This window comes from Mercenaria mercenaria, chromosome 8, assembly GCF_021730395.1.
Source record: "Mercenaria mercenaria strain notata chromosome 8, MADL_Memer_1, whole genome shotgun sequence".
Classification (NCBI taxonomy): Eukaryota; Metazoa; Mollusca; class Bivalvia; order Venerida; family Veneridae; genus Mercenaria; species Mercenaria mercenaria.
The window spans coordinates 4,630,263-4,649,673 of NC_069368.1; the positions used below are offsets into that span (position 1 = coordinate 4,630,263).

General features: G+C 35.5%; 1 protein-coding gene across 2 annotated transcripts; it reads left to right on the top strand.

Moving 5' to 3' along the window:
- Positions 1 to 1,605: 1,605 nt before the first annotated feature.
- On the top strand, positions 1,606 to 14,243 carry LOC128558930 (arrestin domain-containing protein 3-like). 2 transcript variants are annotated; one of them, XM_053549261.1, is made up of 8 exons: positions 1,606 to 1,866; positions 2,454 to 2,564; positions 3,435 to 3,661; positions 4,935 to 5,003; positions 7,095 to 7,277; positions 8,650 to 8,835; positions 11,344 to 11,515; positions 12,216 to 14,243. In XM_053549261.1, exons 1-8 carry the CDS (start codon positions 1,749 to 1,751, stop codon positions 12,332 to 12,334), a joined length of 1,185 nt encoding a protein of 394 aa, XP_053405236.1. In that variant the 5' UTR covers positions 1,606 to 1,748; the 3' UTR covers positions 12,335 to 14,243. The 2 variants fall into 2 exon arrangements, with proteins under 2 accessions (XP_053405236.1, XP_053405237.1); XM_053549262.1 differs by lacking the exon at positions 4,935 to 5,003 and having other exon boundaries at positions 1,627 to 1,866.
- The last annotated feature ends 5,168 nt before the right edge of the window (positions 14,244 to 19,411 follow it).

Consider the following 19,411-nt stretch of genomic DNA (forward strand, 5'->3'; position numbering starts at 1 on the left):
AATACAACACTGTCCCTGGAGCTGAGAAAATCTGGTCTATCTATGATATCAGCAGGCATGTAATATCCTTTATATTCCGATACAGTGGCGTAGCTTCTATAAGGCACTGCAGACCCGAGACTGCAAATTATCTGAGAAAATGAAAAAAATAAAAATGCCAAATATGCAAAAATAAAATCGAAGGGTAAGGTGGGGGGTGGGGGGAAGGTTAGACTGTAGGAGCTAACGATCTTCTAAAAACCAATAATCAACATGCAGTTAGAGCGAACGAATATAGGAACATACTTTTATTTTATGCTAACTAATGAAATACTGTGTTTTATCAGTTCCATGTCAGTCACACTTTGAGTGATATATGTTTTCTGTATCTTTTATTAGCATTCAGCAAACAATAAACAGAATTTGTTTGTTTTGATTAGATATGAAATATCACAGCGGGAACTAATACAATTTTAACATTTTAACTCGCGCTACGTGCTCAAGAAAATATTTAATTGCATCTCTTCTTCATGAGATATATTCCTTATCCAATGTCTTGAACTTATTTTGATTTTAACACGATATTTATTTTAGAACACTATGATGAACGCAACACATACTGTGACAAACTCCCCGCAGCGGTTACATCACGGTGTACATGTACTCCCCCCCCCCCCCCCCCCCCTCACCTCTCCCCGAAAAAAAGAATTATCACTGTTACCACAAGGCATTTTTATCAAAATTTTGATGAAAATTTCAATTGCTTATTTCTGTATTTTTATACTGCCGATGCACTAAAGTGAATTTATGAAAACTTAGATAATAAAAACTACATGTAATTCAAATCTTACTTTTCAGTAAAATCACATATTTCAATCGTCACGCGCGCGGATAACCTGTGATTTGAAAGCGGGAATTTCGAGTTACTAAATACAATAGTTGATGTGTAGGCCCTGGCCAAGATTATGTACCTGGTGTATCCATTGGGTAGCCCTACAGGGTCATATGATTAAGATGACCGGCAGCGTTTGCTCATAAAAATATCACTATTTAAACCATATTTAAGTCTGGAAGGTTTTCGACTTAGTTTGAGCCCATAAATTATGACAAGGAAATATAGACATACCCTACATGAACGTGCAGTAATGATTCTGACCAAGATGTGGTACCTGGGTAGATCTAGATTTTGAAGAGAGGTCACAGAAGGTGACCGGGAAGTCTTCAAACTAAGAATATTTCACTATTTTGACCATATCTGAAGGGTTTTCGACCTAGTTCGAGCCCCTACCAGCTAACCATACTATACATGTAAATGAATGGATTAAAGCTAAAATTTATTGACCAGAGGTGTCACATTTACACGGTAAATGACCTCTTTGTAAATGCTGTCAGAAAATAAAATTAATGTTGGGTCAGTCATACTTAGTAACTAAGTATGACTGACCCAACATCAAGTTAGTAACTTAGTTATGTTGACTTAATCACAAACTGAATTTTGTTTTATTGACCTGAACTCCTCCCCTTAGCATCAGTTTTAATCCGCCGGAATGTCTCAGAATGCACCACAGACACTCTAATTTTTCAACCCCCCTACCAAACTCGCCCCTTCGGCGTTCAATCTATCGGCCCATGCAACTTATAAAAAGTAAGCTACGCCCCAGTATACTATCGCCAATAATTCTCCCGACGCTGTATGACAGAATGTTCTCCCTTTAATCATAATGAATATTCAGAATGTGGAAAAAATGTATGCGGATTAATTTTTCATAATGACGAGATTAAGAAAGTTTGAGATTGTGTTGAGTAACAGACAGGTCGTATATTTTCCTGGACAATGTGTACAAGGACATCTTATCGTAGAGTTAGACGAGGCCATGGAAATGCGAGGTATGTCACGGTATTGAACAAGTAGGTCTCACAATTTAAAGGGGAACTGTTGTAAATCGTAACATACTTGTCATTGTCGGATCTAACTGCTATTTTTGCCCGCTTTTGATTATGATTAGGTCAGTAATGGATCATACTCATAAAATGGGTTCAAGGGAATTATACATTAAGATAAAATTATCACAAATTAGGGAATTTACATACTATATACTCACTTTTAAAGTATCAAATACAAAAAAAAAAAAAAAAAAAAAATAATAAAAAAAAAAAAAAATAAAAATAAAAATTAAAAAAAAGAAACTACATTGATTACTAATAATTGTTTTTAGATTCACTTTTAAACAACTACTTACATTTCTGTTGTAATATTTTATAGTTTCTTTCTTACGAAAGACATCACTTGCATTTTAAGCAAAAGAAAGAAGTAATTTATAATATCACCAATGCCATGGAAACAAAATGGTTGCGCGTTTTCTGAGATATTTGAAATATCATAATTTTACCTAACTGCATTTGATAATCTTTTAACACAGTGTATGTTGAAGCAATAGCTCCTTTTTCTTTAAGTTTAAATGTATCTGTTTCAGGAATATTTTTGAGGTGCCAAGGAAAAGGTCATGTACAGTGGAAAGCTGGAAAACATCATGTCACGGCATCGGAAGACTATCTTAATGTGTGTTTAAAACTTTTTGGAAACGGTAAGTACATTAATTAAAGAAAAATTAATAAATGATTTTATTTTTCTCGAATATAAAGATGTACGTCTTAAACAGTTTACCCAATTGGCAGAAACATTGGCGGTCTTGACCAATGTCACTATTGAGGTCAAAGGCAACCAATGAGGTCAAAATGCCTTCCGAACATGACGAAATACAAGTTTTTAGGAACGTATTACCCTTTCTGTTGCGCGTCTTGTTTTGACTTTTTCTACATGATATATATTAAACGTGTGTTAGTGGTCACCTGTATTATGCAGCCACTTGTTTTAAGAAGACTTTTCATACTTAGTTTAACTTCTCTTAATTAGGAAACTAAGAGATTTTGATAACTTTTGTAAAATTTTACTGTTTAGTTTTCTATATTTTTAATGATGTACCTCAAGATAGAATGGACCATTGCTAAAAATTAAACACAGGAAATACATTGGACGGGGGAGGTGACCTCTTTAACGGATCAACGGCAAATGTTTCTATTTTTTCGTATTTTTTCTTTATATTTCTTTTTCTGTACGGTTCGTTTTATGTCTATTTTTTTCTTTTCTTGAGATGATAAGTGATTGTTCACATATATCACATAAAGACAATAATATTTAAATAACATATAGTCTGCTTTTTCAGGGATGACACCCGATAATGTTGTTATAACTTCTGGCCCAACCTTTTGATGTATTTATGTATGCTTGTTGTACGTGTGTGTCAGCGAATAGAATGTGTATATAAAAATAATATATACAATAAAATATGATTAAACTAATTAATCAGTCACCTGCCTTAAGTAGCCACATAGTGTCGCTCCCTTGACTTGTTGCTTAAGACAGGTTTTACTGTATAACCTATTTTCTGTTTCAGATCCCCAGCAAGGTGATCACGTCACACTGAATGCCGGTAATCACGCATTTCCGTTTCAGATTGTACTTCCGGTAAATGCACCTGGATCGTTCGAGGGTTTAGAAAATTGTTTTGTTCGTTACTTTCTAAAGGCTACAATTGACAGACCATGGAAATTTGATAAACACTATAAAATGGTGTTTACAGTAGCGTCAGTACTAGATTTGAACACTGTGTTGAACGCAGCTGTAAGTATGACTATTAGACCTTTATCATGGACATTGACATGGGAATGTAAAAGTAAACGTACTCTGTACTTCGTTCAAATTTGGGGGGTTTTCTCAAACATGTTTTAGGAACTTGTGAGAATATGTCTGGTTATAAATTAAAGCGCATTTAAAAAAAAATATGTAGAGATTAAGGTTTAACCCAGTAAAGTTGCATGTTGTGGATGGATAGCTCAGTGGTTTGCACACTGGCCTTCCAAACCTGAGGTCGGGGGTTCGATCCCCGGCAGCTACTCAGGAATTTTCAGAAACGCTTTATAGTGTTTCCCACCCAACTAGAGGTGTACTGGTCAGGAACCCAGGCAATCCTTGCGTGTATCAGTGCTATACACTGGGCACATTAAAGAACCAGGCTGTCTATTCGCAACGAGCTAGGCTAAGTTAGCCGGACAAGCCTGTATCTGATTTCTGATCTCTCTGTCGTGGGGGTTTGTCTCACTCTGTCCCTCTGGTCAGATCGCTCTGTGTCTGTACTAGTAGAGGATGAATTATGCGCCCTGTGTGGCTGCATGCGAACTATGTAAAGCGCCTTTGAACGTGAAATTGATCATGAAAAGGGCGCTATATAAATCTGGTATAATAATAATAATAATAATAATAATAATAATAATAATAATAATTGTGTAAGCTTACAGAAAACAGTCAATGAAAAATAGGACAAGGAACTGAAGGTCGATGTAGAATTGTATCTTGTATGTGTGTGTGTGGGGGGGGGGGGGGGCTTGAGGGATGGGGTTGGGATTAAAGGTCTGGATGTTTGGGAGAGTAAAATTCTATTTATTTTGTTGTCTTATGTTTTGGTGGTCAATGTGTAAGTGTCACTGGGTTGGAGGAAAATGGATACTTAGAAACAAAATGAGCTATAACACGGCCTGTAAAACAATGGCTCCATCTGCTTTTGGTAGCAAATGAGGTGAGTGGAAGAAAGAGCTAATGATACTTCCAAGGTGGCACTAAGTTGTAAAGAAAGGCTACTTTTTGTAACAATTTATAAACGTATTTCAATTAAACGGGCAATACAAAGTTATAGTCATAAATGACTGTAACTTACACATATGTAGATTTGCATAGATTTACTGTCTTAAGTTAGCACTTTTGACTTGACAAGTTTTGAGGGTAGCGAAACAGAGCCGGTTCAAAAATGAAAGTTGAAAATGTTTGGGAAGCATAATTCACTACAAAATAAATTAGGTAGTTTACTAATTGTTTTGACTTGTCTATATACATTTTTGAGATACGAGATGAAGCCAGTGCCGCTTGTGTAGGCGTTAAAGAGTTGGAGCCTAGGACCGAAGTTAAGCAGGTATTGAGAAGCTTGACATAAATATTTAACCAACATTATTACAAAGTATGAGGTTTGATAATTATAGGGGCAGTTGATAGTGAAGTTTAGAATGTGGCCAACTTTATCAACATCGACACCAACGTTGGTGATAGCTATACAACCCTCTTTATTCGCTTACATTGTTTAAACCACATTACTGTAAATAAGAATGAGATATTACGATAACACTTTGTTTATAGGTAGTATATAAGATGGAAAGTCCTGGATATATTGGCAGCTGCAGCTAATTTCAACTTGTTTGCTACTGAAAATAGAGACAAAGGTTTTTGTTTTTTGGGGGGAGGGGGGTGGGGATTTGGAATGACATATTTTCACAAAACATGCCTACAAAAACTCTAGCATAAGATTGCATTTCAGGCTGTCTGAACAGGGGTCAATATTATTGTACCTAAACAAAGAAAGAGCTACTGGCAAATAAATTTAGTTCTGATTGAGAAACATTGTCACCAAACTTGGTTATTGCTAACGTATATCAGGACTTACCTTAAGAATGTATTTTCGGTCGCTAGGATGAAAAAAAATCAACTGTTTAAAATTTGTTTATACTGAACATGGTATTTTTGAAGATGTAGATATATGTGTTCGTCTGTGTTCTCTTTGTAGACAAGATTTATTCCTTGCAGAGAATAACGCTTCCAAGAATTATAAAGATATCCTGTGTCTTGATAATATGATGAAAACATTTGAATTTGATGTCTTAAGAAATAATCGAATAATAAAACGAATCCCTGCGGTTATGTGTTCCAGTTTTTATGTTTTGAGAAATCCCCCAGATTTTGACCATAGTACATAGTACGTCTACATTGTCCGTGTCCGTTGTAAAGGTCTATTAAGAATATAATTTGTACAACAACAAAAGTGGACCGAGAAATTTGTTATTATAATTTTGTGCTATTAAATATCGCCTCCTCCTTTGTGTTGAATTCAAATTTTAGCAAGACTATTAATGTTAGTCATGTACAAATTTTGCCAAAGGGGAGAGCTCGATGCTAAAACATTTGGTCGAGTGTCCATGAAAGGTCTAGAAGGATAACTCTGCATTCCCATGTAACAGTTATTTATATCTTATTGGTTGTGCAAACTCATATATGCGGTTGTTTCCCTTAATATTCCACTAGGGGAGGTAATCTTCGCAGGGAGTTTGTATCTATCCAAACCTAATTGCTTATTTGATTACCTCACATCCTGCAAAGCAAGTCAGTCGGTCAGTCTGATAAAGTAAGTAAAGTAAAGTAAAGTAAGTAAGTAAGTAAGTAAGTAAGTAAAGTAAGTAAGTAAGTAAGTAAGTAAGTAAGTTGTGAAGTAGTAAGTAGTAAGTTGTAAGGAGTAAGAAAGTAAAGAATATGATGTTGAATGAATGAAGTGAAGATAAGAAAGTAAACTCACATGTACTATAATAAATACTTATACTTTTTTGTAAAGTAAGTATTTTATTATAGAGACATAGATGCATTTGTAATCATTGATAAACAAAATTTCAAAGGCATGAAAGCAAGCGTCTGGCCCAGTGGGCCTAGTCACCTAGTCAAAAAGAAACGCTAGCTCCTATAATATATGGATGGCATAAGTGATAAACATCAGTTTCTTAGTTGTATAAAGAACATCAAGTGAAAAACAATTGTTAAATATAATGTTACAGAATAAATACATGTATGTTATATATCATTGTTGGACAGTGTATGAAATATCTGTAATGTGTACCAAAGTTGAACCTTATGAATATAAAACCGACTTCCTGATCTGGTAGGCTTGTAGGATAAATTTTGATACTTTTCTTTAAACATCTGTACGTTAGATAAACTTGTACATGTTTGTGTATATAAATCACATGGGATTATATTTTCAAACACATTAGCTCTTTAAAAGTCTCGATATAGTTTACATTCTAGCAGAAAGACTAGTGTGTTTCATCTTCAATAGCATCAAGTGAGCACAATGTATTGAGTCTTATAGTCTTCTGTAATACGAGTATTTGTATACCGTGCAATATTTAAATGCTCATTTCTACAAAAAGCTAAGCATTTCTTTATACTTTTACCTCATTTCTAGGCACCTGCTCAAACCGAAGACGCTAAGACAGTGTGCTGCATGTGCTGCGAAAGCGATCCTGTTTCAGCCACGTTTCGGATAGATAAAATCGGCTGTGTCCCCGGAGAGTCAATTGTTTTTGATGCAGAAATCAAGGATGGAACTGGACGTGGGATCAATTCATCTGTAGTCAAATTTATTATGGTATTATTAGCATTTTTATGCCCCCGGCATCTACTGATGCGGGAGGCATATAGTGATTGTCCTTTCCGTCCGTCCATCCGTCCGTCCGTACGAGGTTAACCAAATGGGACCGTTTCGTCTAGCATCAATACCCATTACTAGAATGACCTGATACTAATGCAGATGTAACCTGTGACCATTCCTCATCTTCAAACATCACCTGACCTGAGTTTGACCTTGACCTTGACCTCATTTTGGACTTAGGTTGCTTTATATGGACCATCTCTTGGTTAACCAAATGGGACCGTTGCGTCTAGCATCAATACCGCTTACAAGAATGAATTGATACTAATACAGATGTAACCTGTGACCATTCCTCATCTTCAAACATCACCTGACCACAGTTTGACCTTGACCTCGTTTTCGACTTAGGTTGCTTTGTATCGACAAGGATGCCACCGGGGGCATGAAGCGTTTATTGAACGCAGCTCCTTGTTTTTATATTGGTTGAAATTTGTTTTTATTCAGTTTTGTTTAATTGTTGGATTATTGAATGTCCAAGCAGTTTTTTATGGACAAGTTTGTGCAAAGTATCACACAACTGTATTATAAAACAAATATCATCGTATACGAGGGATTTTCTATTGCTTGTCAAAATGATATATCGAACCTCGGGTAGATAGGAGTGAGTACAAAGTACCTAACCCGCGAACAAAATGAGGCAGACCACCAAGTTAATTTCATACATTAAACGATCAGTTTTCTCCACATGCATCATGTATCACTTTAACATTGTCATTAAAGAAAACAACAACAAAAATATTAATACTAATCAAAGAAGTAATAATACTGGATAGTTTCCGCTATAAACATAAAATACGTTAATTTCTTATTAAATCCTATTTATGATAATTACTTTCTTTAACATTTGTCAAAGGTTTGAATACTACTGAATATACTAGAATTTATTATTGAATCTATTATTTTTATTACCTCCCTTTATGGCTCTAACTATAAAAGTTCGTGTGCAATATTAAAAGTAGCGCTTTTCTAACCATGTAAGTATGCATAACATCTATTTAGAAAGCTGTTTCATCTGATTTTAAGTTACAAGTTTTAAGCATTATGGACCTTTAATATCTTTACACTGCAGAGAATAACAAGGCCAGGGAGGACGACATTTATCCTATTTCTGATAAACTCCGGTAGTATTTTCGGTCATTACTCCAGAAGTGATTTCATCAGAACATCTCCCATTTACTGAGACATGGTGACATCTCGTTAGCTTAATATGCATAATAAATACCTTTTCACGAGCTCGCCTATTTTGTAATGCGACATTTCATATATTTGTCTATCTCTTTATTTATCTTTTTATTACTGAACTTGTCAGTTGACTGTCTACAAGGCCTATTCTGGAGCCGAGAGAGAGATCAAAAGAGAAATAGGTCGCTTACATCATGGAACTGTTAGCCCCGGGGGATCAGACGTTTGGAGGAGGGAAAGGTTGCGAATCCCGCCTGTACCCCCATCATTTTTGCCGAACTGTAACCTCATCGAGATTCACTATATAATTGAGGTAAATTTAGGTTTGCAAGGCATGCGTTAAGAAGTGGACAGGTTTGCAAGTAATTAGGTAAAATTGAGGAGGTATGTAAGAAGGCTAGTTTTAAAAGAAATGACGTTATAATAGTTGATAGATTTGAAAGTAATGAGATAATAAACAGCTAGCTTTGCAAAATGAGGTTAAAAGTAGGTAGGTTTGCATGTAATAATAGTTGCTAGGTGTGCTTGTACACATAATGGGGGTAAATAGTTGCTATGCTTGCATGAAATACGGTTAATAACTTATGGGGTTGGAAGTAATGATTTAAGAAGTGGCTAGACCTTACTAATACAGTACCTAGTTTTGCATGTAATGGGGTAAATAGGGGCTAGCTTTGCTTGTAATAAGGTAATAGTGACATGGTTGGCATGTAATATGGTATAGTGACTTGGTTTGCATGCAATAAGGTAATAGTGACTGGGTTGCATGTAATAAGGTAATAATGACTGGGTTTGCATGTAATAAGATAAAAGTGACTAGGTTTTCATGTAATAAAGTTATGGTAACTAGGTTTGTTTGTAATAAGTTAATAGTGACTAGGTTTGCATAAAATAAGGTAATAGCGAATGGGTTTGCATGAAATAAGGTAATAACGAATGGGTTTGCATGTAATAAGGTAATAGTGACTTTGGTTGCATGTTAAAAGTTAATAGTGACTAGGTTTGCATGTAACAAGGTAGTAGTGACTGGGTGGCATGTGATAATGTAATAGCGACTTTGTTTGCATATAATAAGGTAATAGCGCATGGGTTTGCATGTAATGAGGTAATAGTGACTGGGTTTGCATGTAATAAGGTAATATTGCCTTGATGTGCGTGTTATAAGGTAATAGTGACAGGGTGTGCATGGTATATGGTAATAGTGACTGGGTGTGCATGTTATATGGTAATAGTGACTGGGTGTGCATGTAATAACGTAATAACAAGTGGGTTTGCATGTAATAAGGTAATAATAAGTGGGTTTGCGTATAATAAGGTAATAGAGACTGGGTTTGCATGTAATAAGGTAATAGTGACTTGGGTTGTATGTAGGAAGGTAGTAATGACTGGAGTTGCATGTAATAAGGTAATAGCGACTAGGTTTGCATGAAATAAGGTAATAGTGACTTGGTTTGCATGTTATAAGGTAACAGTGACCGGGTTTGCATGCAATAAGGTAATAGTGACTGTGCATGCATGCTATAAAGTAATACCGACTTGGTTTGCATGTAGTAGTAACTAGTTAATAGTGATTATTTTTGCATGTAATAAGGTAATAGTGGTTAGGTTGGCATGGTATAAGCTGACAGTAACTGGGTTTGCATGTAATAAGGTAATAGTGGCTGGGTGTGCAGGTAATAAGGTACTAGTGTCTTAGTTCTCATGTAATAAGGTAATAGTGACTAGGTTTGCATGTAATAAGGTAATCGTGACTAGATTTGCATGTAATAAGGTAATTGTGACTGGGTTTGCAAGAAATAAGTTAAGTAGGGGATTGGTTTTAAAGCAATGAGGTAAAAAGTGACATGGTTTGTAAGTAATAAGTTGAATAGTGACAAGCTGGTAATCAGTGAGGTTAATAATGCCACATTTGCAAGTAGTGAGGTTAATATTATGACCTTGACCCTAGTGATCCCAATATATAATACTAAACTCCCTCTTTGTCTCCGTGCAAGCTACCTACACACCAAGTTTCATCGACAAATGGCATTCCTGACTCAGTGAGTGGAAACCGTTTTTCTGTTTTGAGTAACGGTGATCCTAATGTCATATGCAAGTACAAACTCCGTCTCTATGCAAGCTACCTATTCAACAAATTTCATCGCAACCGTTCACTCCTAACTTAAAGAACTGAGTGGAAACCAAAGTTTGACGTCGCCGTCACGCACCACTCACCCAACGACGTTTGCCAAAGTAATAACCATGTTTTTTTTAAAGACCTGGTTAATGGTAGCTAAATTTGCAAGTAATCAGGTAAGCAGTGACACCTTTGCAAGTAATCAGTAAATAGTGTCACGTTTGCAAGTAATGAGGTAAAAAGTGGCACGTTTGCATGTTTTAATGTATAAAGTGGTTAGGTTAGCCAGTAATGAGGTTAAAAGTGTCATATTTGCAAGTCACGAGGTTAATATTGTAGACATATGTTTGCAAGTTACGAGGTTAAAAAAGTTAATAGGTTGGTAAATATGGTTGATTAAAAGCTCGACCAAGCTGTAAAACTGGTCTTGGTATGCAGCTTTGCCAATCAGAATCAACCAACCAGATTGCCTAGTAACCCGGTACGAACGGAAAACTGTCGCATGTCACAAAAAATAACATGAAAGCGCAACACATCAAATGGAAATGGTTTTCATGGATAAAAATGAAATACCTCAGCGAAACAAATCAAAGCAAGATACTTTGTCAGAGGCTTATTTAAATTCATATATTTTGTCCAGAGCACTTGCATATAATTCTGGTAATATGTTTTTAACTGCCAGTTTCATCTAACTACCTATTTCAGATGGTAGTTGATGTAGCAGACACTCCATTTGATCTTCATCTTCCGCTGTCAGTCGTGATAGGAACCATCCCTTTACAGTCAGTAGTACAACAGATTCGGCCGCAAGAACAGCCGGGAGCCATAACAGAACAACCACAAGCGTCTGGTGCATCAGGATTTAGTGAAGATATACGTAAGACTTTGAAAATTATTTTCCAAAACCACCTTTGTTTCAAAGTTGATTTTTTACCTGATGGTGTAGCGTTTTAATAAATTTAAATATAACTCTCGGATTTTACGACAGGCATTAGTTACCCTTTTTACAGGCCATCTATTGACTTTTTATGACGTCACGTCATATAAGAGGTCATTTGTACAATTTCATTTCCTAATGCAGGGCTTTAATTTCTATCAATTCTTATTTTCTCACAACGCAACATACACGCTAAGAATATGAACATATAATATATGCAATGTATACGCATACTGTGACCTTTGCATTGTCACGACAGTCGTTTCTGAAGTCTTAACTGAAGTTTTATTCCATTCTTAGAGCTCTTCTCCAATACTTTTTCTCTCAACAGCGCCCGAATCTTTTTTTTGGCCCCGCCTCCATCATTTTCTTATTTTCACAGTTACAGGTATTTTTTTCCTTCACTCTACAGTCACTGAAATTGCTTTTTTCTTGTCTTCGCATCCGCTTGAATTGTTTTCTCCAGTCCACAATCCCCAGATTTGTTTTCATGTCTCTACCGCCACTCGAATTGCCTTTTTTCACAGACGTTCGAATTATTTTCTTCCTTCCCACAACAACTTTAATCGTTTTCTTCTTTCCACAGCTCCTCGAATTGTTTCTTTCTGTTAACAGTTCCCATATTTTTTTTTCTTCACAGCTCCTCCTTCGTACAGAGAATGTGTACTTGGAAGAGTGGACACAATGGACGAAGATGAGCAATATGCTGCTGGTGACAGGAACTTTGCACCGGCATATACTTATTATGACTTCGTGTAATCTTCCTGGTGGAATAATGTCTCGCGTAAACATATGTCATGTATTCAAATTCATATTATTCTCAAACTTTAAGCAGCCTTCAGAAGCTTAAGAAGAATACTGTCTTACTCTGAGTCAAAGTCACCTTGTTAGTATTTATAGTAGATGTCTTTTTAATACATGTATATCCATAATATACCACGCGTGTGTTCTATCTGTCATGTTTTACTTGGGACAGCCTACTTAGTTTCCAAACATTTTAGAACTCTGTTCTCTTTTATTCTTGAGTGCACAGAATACTTAGAGGCATGTCCAAGAACAACCGAATTATACCTTACATGAACCTTTGCTGAATCTCCATGTATTCCAATTATCTGTAGCTGTATTAGTTATTTCTGTGCTATTGTCAAATTATCTGTTTGGTCCAAAATCATACCTCTAAAGGATTATTTTATGATATTGTGATTGATCTGAATTAAAAGTATACATGCACTTACTTTTGGGTTTACTAAGAACATGTAAAGGTTAGTGATACCAACACAACATTCTATGCGAATTGCTTATTACACACAAAGGGGAGTAACACAGAATATCGAAAAGCTGTATGTGCTAAGCACATTAGTCGATTCTCATCATGTTATATCTAATTGATCAGTCAGAATATTGAGTGCATGGTTCTAAAACATTAGGAGAAATGGGTTAAAACCAAGGACAAATTTCCTATAGAAACTTATATCAGTGTAGGTCTATGTACAGATGTCTGCATCAGGGAAATAAGACGCATACATACATAATAAACATAAGAGATTGTATACCAAATCCACAATACCCTAAAGGTACAGGACTCTTTTCTGACCGGGAGCTGTTTCAAACATACTTCATGTACGAGTAGCTCATCGGTCCTTAACAAAAATGCCGGCTGCTGTTGGTTGTGCTATCATCGGTCCTGTATCATTCAGTCGCTGTTTACTTAGGAAATGCGTTAAACAACAAGCATGTTTAGTGTCTTCGCCAAGTAATGCAGACGAAAAATGAATGTTTTCCCTTCCCAAATCTCAAGTAGGAACACATGTAAAATTCGTTTTATACTTCTGTAGTATTTATGATGTGTAATGTGCAATAGATATGTAAATACTTTGTGTTTATAGTGTTTGTTTGTTACTAATTAATACATACATACATGTGTACTTGATATATATCTGGTGTATTTACGCTAGTTACAAAAGTAGTAAATATTGTATGATGTTTCTAGAATTCACTAAAACGTATTGTTCATACAACTTTATAAGATATCTATATAGACGTTACTTTTGTACAAAATGCATGCTGTACATTTGCGATACATTTAAAGTTGATTTCTTTCAAAGAATTTGTATATCTAGAATTTCAATCGTACATATTTGATATCAGTTATGTTTATACTAGAATACATTACACTCTGATAAATTATAGCTTTCTTTAAGTGTTAGATTAAAATATCTTTCACCGAGTGAATACCAGAGGCAATGTTGTCACATGAGGCGTAATTGCAAGAACAGATGTCAGATCTGTTGTTCACTAGGGAATGATAGATTTTCTTTTTATTTCATGTCTTTCCTCTAGCACCGTACATTGATAAAATATTTTTGATATTTTCCCCTGTGAAATTACCAGAAATTCTTTCAAACCCATATTTTAACAATTCACTGAAGAAACACTGTTACAAAAAAGATCTTACTAACAAAGAAGCTCGTGCTAACCAAATGAGACCTCATTGACGCTGCTTTCTTTATCAAGGTGAAACGTGTTTCACAACAAAAACAGCTACATGTAAATGTTAGTTCCTTTTCTGTTATTTATTATATTTCTTTGGTTGTATACATCTCATTTTTGTATAATGATTGTATACGTTTTTAAGTACCATAAATAAATTTACTTGTTTTATAGCGTACACTTATGTGTTGTTTTCTTTGTTACACAATACAGTTATAATTTAACCAGTGAATACAGTATTTTTTTTTAATATTTAGAATCTTCTCAAACAACGTTCGCGATATTTTAATGGTCGGTTTCCTTGGTTCCACAAGGATGTGTATGCGAGCTAAATCAAAGCCGTGAAAGGACTGATAGGCAGTGCTTATTGAGTGGTATTTCAACCGATACACCTGAAGAATTAACCTTTCATTGTTCATAGACCGGTCTTGATTTGAACAATGTTGGTAGAGGTCCAGTAGACAATGCTACATGCAAAATGTCTAAGCTCTGTGCATTATGGTTCAAGTTAAAAAATATTTTAAAGGGTTTCCCTATATAACACTATGTAAAACTAAGTTTGCCCCAGGTTTGGGCCAATTTCAACCATATAAACCCTAACCCTATACCCTGATCTGGAGCGGAGTGATTCCTAATATTTTTAGTGTGAATATAAAGTTCATGATTATTCTAGAATCCGTTGCTGCTTGTTTTTTGTTGTTTAAAACAGTAGTCCTCAGTTGCTCACACATTCACACAATACCAAGATTATAAAAATAAATATGGGACTATTTTTTCACACATCCAGAATATTTGTGTGATGCGGTCACATAGAAATAGAAGGAAAACTCGAACGACGCGAAGTTGAAACTTGGTAGATGATTAAGGGCTATAGCCAGTTGCTAAAGCACTGGCCAAAAAATGATTCATGTAAAAATAAAATATTCCGAGAGCTAATTGCCAAATATTAATATATGTATTAATTTTTGACCGATTTTGACGTTATATATATACCGTAACTTATAGAACTGAGACTTTACAAATTCTGTAATGGTGCGACGATATAATTTGGTCTTCGCAAATTTTGTACCGAATTAATTCTGTTAATTTTATTTATGTTGAAACAAATATATAATTGATATTTAAGTAGCTTTTAAAAACAAAATGTTATGCTCATTGAAAGGGATATTGTCTAGACTAACACAGCCTTTGAATTCTATTATTTTTCATACTGGCAATAAATAATTATTAGACACTTTTCTACGTCTAGTCTCTTCCTATAAACTATATATACGTTTTAGGTCAGTACGGGGCAGACCGCCTCGGTAGCCTAGTGGTAGAGCGCCTGCTTCGAGTGCGGAAGGTTGTTGGGTCGATCCCTGGCCGGGCCATACAAAAGACTTGAAAAATGGTACTAGTAGCTTCCTCGCTTCGCGCTCAGCATTAAGAGGATAGTGCTAGGACTGGTCAGCCCAGCGTCAGTATAATGTGACTGGGTGGGACATCATGTAACGTGTCTACGACGTGATATGCCAGTGAGGCAGCACTATAAAGTTGGGCATTGTGCTCACTAATACAAGTAGACACGGTCGTTTATATGACTGAAAAATTGTTAAAAAAACGTCTCACTTATCAATCAATTGTGTCATTTATTCCCGAAATTTAGAGTCCTGAAACCGTTATCTCACTACATGTAGTTTTTATCTTTGGCAGACGATGAAGTGCAAAATATACAATGTACATGTAATAAATTCGCTCTGCTCTCGACTGACACTTTCCAAAATTTTACTTCTTATGATTTATCTCGCACATGTATTAACGCATTTTTTTTTAAAGTTTTCAAATTTACTATCCCTGCCCCTATTAAAAACGATCATATGACAAAATTGTCAAGGAAAAACAATGTCTGCCTGCACGGGTAAGTGTGACAGATAGGTGATATATTACGAAGTCATTACGAAAAAAAAACCCACATGGTATTGTATATTTACATACCATTCACATACCATTAACTCTTACCCTGCTGTATTTCTATAATGAACTGGTCCATCTTTCAATTTGGACCGTACCATTTATTTTTCAAAGGGGTTTGCACTGAAAATTTACTGACTGAATAGCGAACAGTGCAGACCATGATCAGACTGCACGGATGTGCAGGCTGATCTTGGTCTGCACTGGTCGCAAAGGCAGAATCATCTGCCGCTAGCAGGCTAAAGGGTTAAATGTAGGTCTATATGTCGAACGTATTTTAAATATATGGTTCGTATGCATAAGCATGAACTATATCATATTCACGAGGTTGGTGGCCTGATCAAATGACATCTGTGTTTAAATGTGGGTTCTTTCGGGACATGTATAATACATAAAAGTTTTACTATCATTAAGTTTATTACAGCTGAAACTCAATATCTCGAACTCGCTTATCTCAAGACGTTTTGAAGTCCTGCACCGAAAACCCGTGCAAAATATTTTAAGTCTTCTTCCGGTTATCTCGAAGTAAAACGCTCGTTTCCCCGCAACTCGAGATACCAAACCGAGTTTCAACTGTAATGTATAATTATGCCCCCTTCGAAGAAGGAGGGGTATATTGTTTTGCTGATGTCGGTCGGTCGGTCGGTTGGTCCGTAGACCAATCGATTTCCGGATGATAACTCAAAAACGCTTGGTCAAAGGTCAAGGTCACACTGATCTGGAACATTTTACCGTTTCCAGACGATAATTTGAGAACGCTTGGGTCTTAATACTTAATAGGGAGGTTGATCATGACCAGCAGATGACCCTATTGATTTTGAGACCAGTAGGTCAAAGGTCAATGTCACATTGACCCAGAACAGTAGAACCTTTTTGCCAAATAACTAGAGAATGCTTTGGTCTAAGATTACATTTGATACAGAGGTCACTTATGACTGGTAAATAACCCATACTTATTGATTTGAGTACGTCAAACGTCCAAGCAAAATAATAGCAGACCCGGTTTGACTGTGTCTGTTCATGAGAGGTAGTGGAAAGCGCAACACCCCTCACATCCCGTAGCACCGGCTTAAGTGGAACTCTATTACCCATGAACATTGAATAGACACTAAGATCCCAAAGGACCAGAACATATAACAACACTGAATCCTAGTACAGGGAGACTTTTACGAACGCCACACGGCATTTAAGTATAGCATATAAGACGAAAACGATCCAATATGTAAAATACTGGACTGTCCGAAGCGCGTTAGCGCTGAGAACCGTCCAATATTTTACATATTGGATCGTTTGAGGCTTATATCTTACTTAAAACATTGTTTTTATGACATAACCAATAAAAACAATTACGTATAAACCAATGACGTTAAATATTTTTAAAATAATTCGGTTTTTATTCATTTTACCGCATTTAATAACAGTTTCTATATGATTATAAAATACTCTGTAGATCCTCATGACTATTTTACGCACGTTTTTCTCATAAGGCACGACTGCGTTTTTCTCGGGTTTCTCGCCTTCGTAATATTGGACTTTCGTTAGCCCGGGATTCTCGTAATGCTATTGTGTTTACTCATGTACACTGATGTACGGAATAAGCAGTAGTATTCTCATGAGTAGCGGCGGGAGGAAAGAAATTTTGTGACATTTTAGAAACAAAAAACTGGATTTATTTTAATTCATGGCAAGGGTAAAGTGATTATGTTCTTTTTATTTAAGTGTGTACAAGGAAACGTTCTTTGTGTTAAAATTTACAAGGGTATGGCGGATTAGGATAATGTTTCACTGAAAGCGTAGCTGGAGAAAATGAATGCTGCATGTGCACTAAATGAGAAAATGGGTTGTTTATTTACACGCCTGGCAATATACTGTGTTGATTTATTAGTTCAATGACAGTTTTTGTTGGGTTGTACATGAATTTGCCCGAAAATCTTCAAATTTAGTGCAAGAAGACTTACAGAACAGACGTTTTTAATATATTATCGGATACAGCTACTCGTAAGTCCAAATCGTACTAAACTTGTGATATTATTTTCGTTCCTTTTAACTGGTTAATAAACGACGCATAGTGGCGAGGCGGAAGCTGAAAACTAAGGAAAACTTGCTTTCAGTATGAATTTTATTGATGCACTCGAAGCTACACTTATTTAAGTTATTATCACAATGGATGTTTAATGTAGTCCCAACTGGAATACTGAAAAATATATTTGATATCATTCACTTTGAATCTATTAGATTTATTTTCACTAAAATCTCAGTATTTCATAAAAATAGCAATGAAATAGAATATACGAGTACAAAATTAAGGTTTAGGAGTATATCACCAAAACACAGAAATATTTTATAAACGAACAACATCGTTACCAATATTTTACCTGACCATTACATGTTCTGCCGTACTGTCCCGTACTGAAAATATTCTGAAAAAGTTGTCCCCCTTTGAAAATGAATGCCATTTGTAAAGAAATAAAAATAAACAACCGCTGAAAACTGTGTTCCACCTAGTTATGTGAAATTTCAACACTCGCACGCTATTACAAATGCATCAAAACAAACATGTGTAACAGTTCCTTGAAAATGGTGAGTTTTTAAAAGCGCTTGACTGTCTGGGCCTGTTTAAACAGTTCTTTTTTCGGAATTCAATGCTTATATCAGTATACTGACACTTGTTTTGTAGAGTTATATAAGTAATATACACGCTATCATTACAAAAACAACAAAACAAGTGTCAGTATACTAAAATAAACATTGAATTCCGAAAAAAGACTTCCTAAATGGGACCCACTTCTGGGCAGTCAAACGCCTTCAAAAACTCACCATTTTCAAAGAACTGTTACACATGTTAGTTTTGATTCATTTCCAATCGCATGCGAGTGTTAAAATTTTACATAATTAAGTGAAACACAGTTTTCAGCAATTGTTTATTTTTATTTCTTTACAAATGGCATTCATTTTCAAAGGGGGACAACTTTTTCAGAATATTTTCAGTACGGGACAGTACGGCAGAACATGTAATGGTTAAGTAAAATATTGGTAACGATGTTATTCGTATATAAAATATTTCTGTGTTTTGGTGATATACTCCTAAACCTTAAAAGATATTTCGACAAAACTAAGGTTCATGCAAGTACATGTGTCCCTTAATTGCAGTTGTTTTTCTTTTCCAATAGGCAATCTCACAGACTGAACAAATTTGAGCAAATGCTTCACACTGGCTTCGAACACAAGAAATGAAGGCAATTTATTCTACGTAGGGTGCTATAAACGTTTATTTTTTTGAAAGGAACATCCTGTTTTTTTACAGTTTTTTTTCAATACGGATGTAGTACTCAAATAAACTTAAACTGTAACTGTCAATACCCACAAAAAATCTATGAGCTGCACCATGAGAAAACC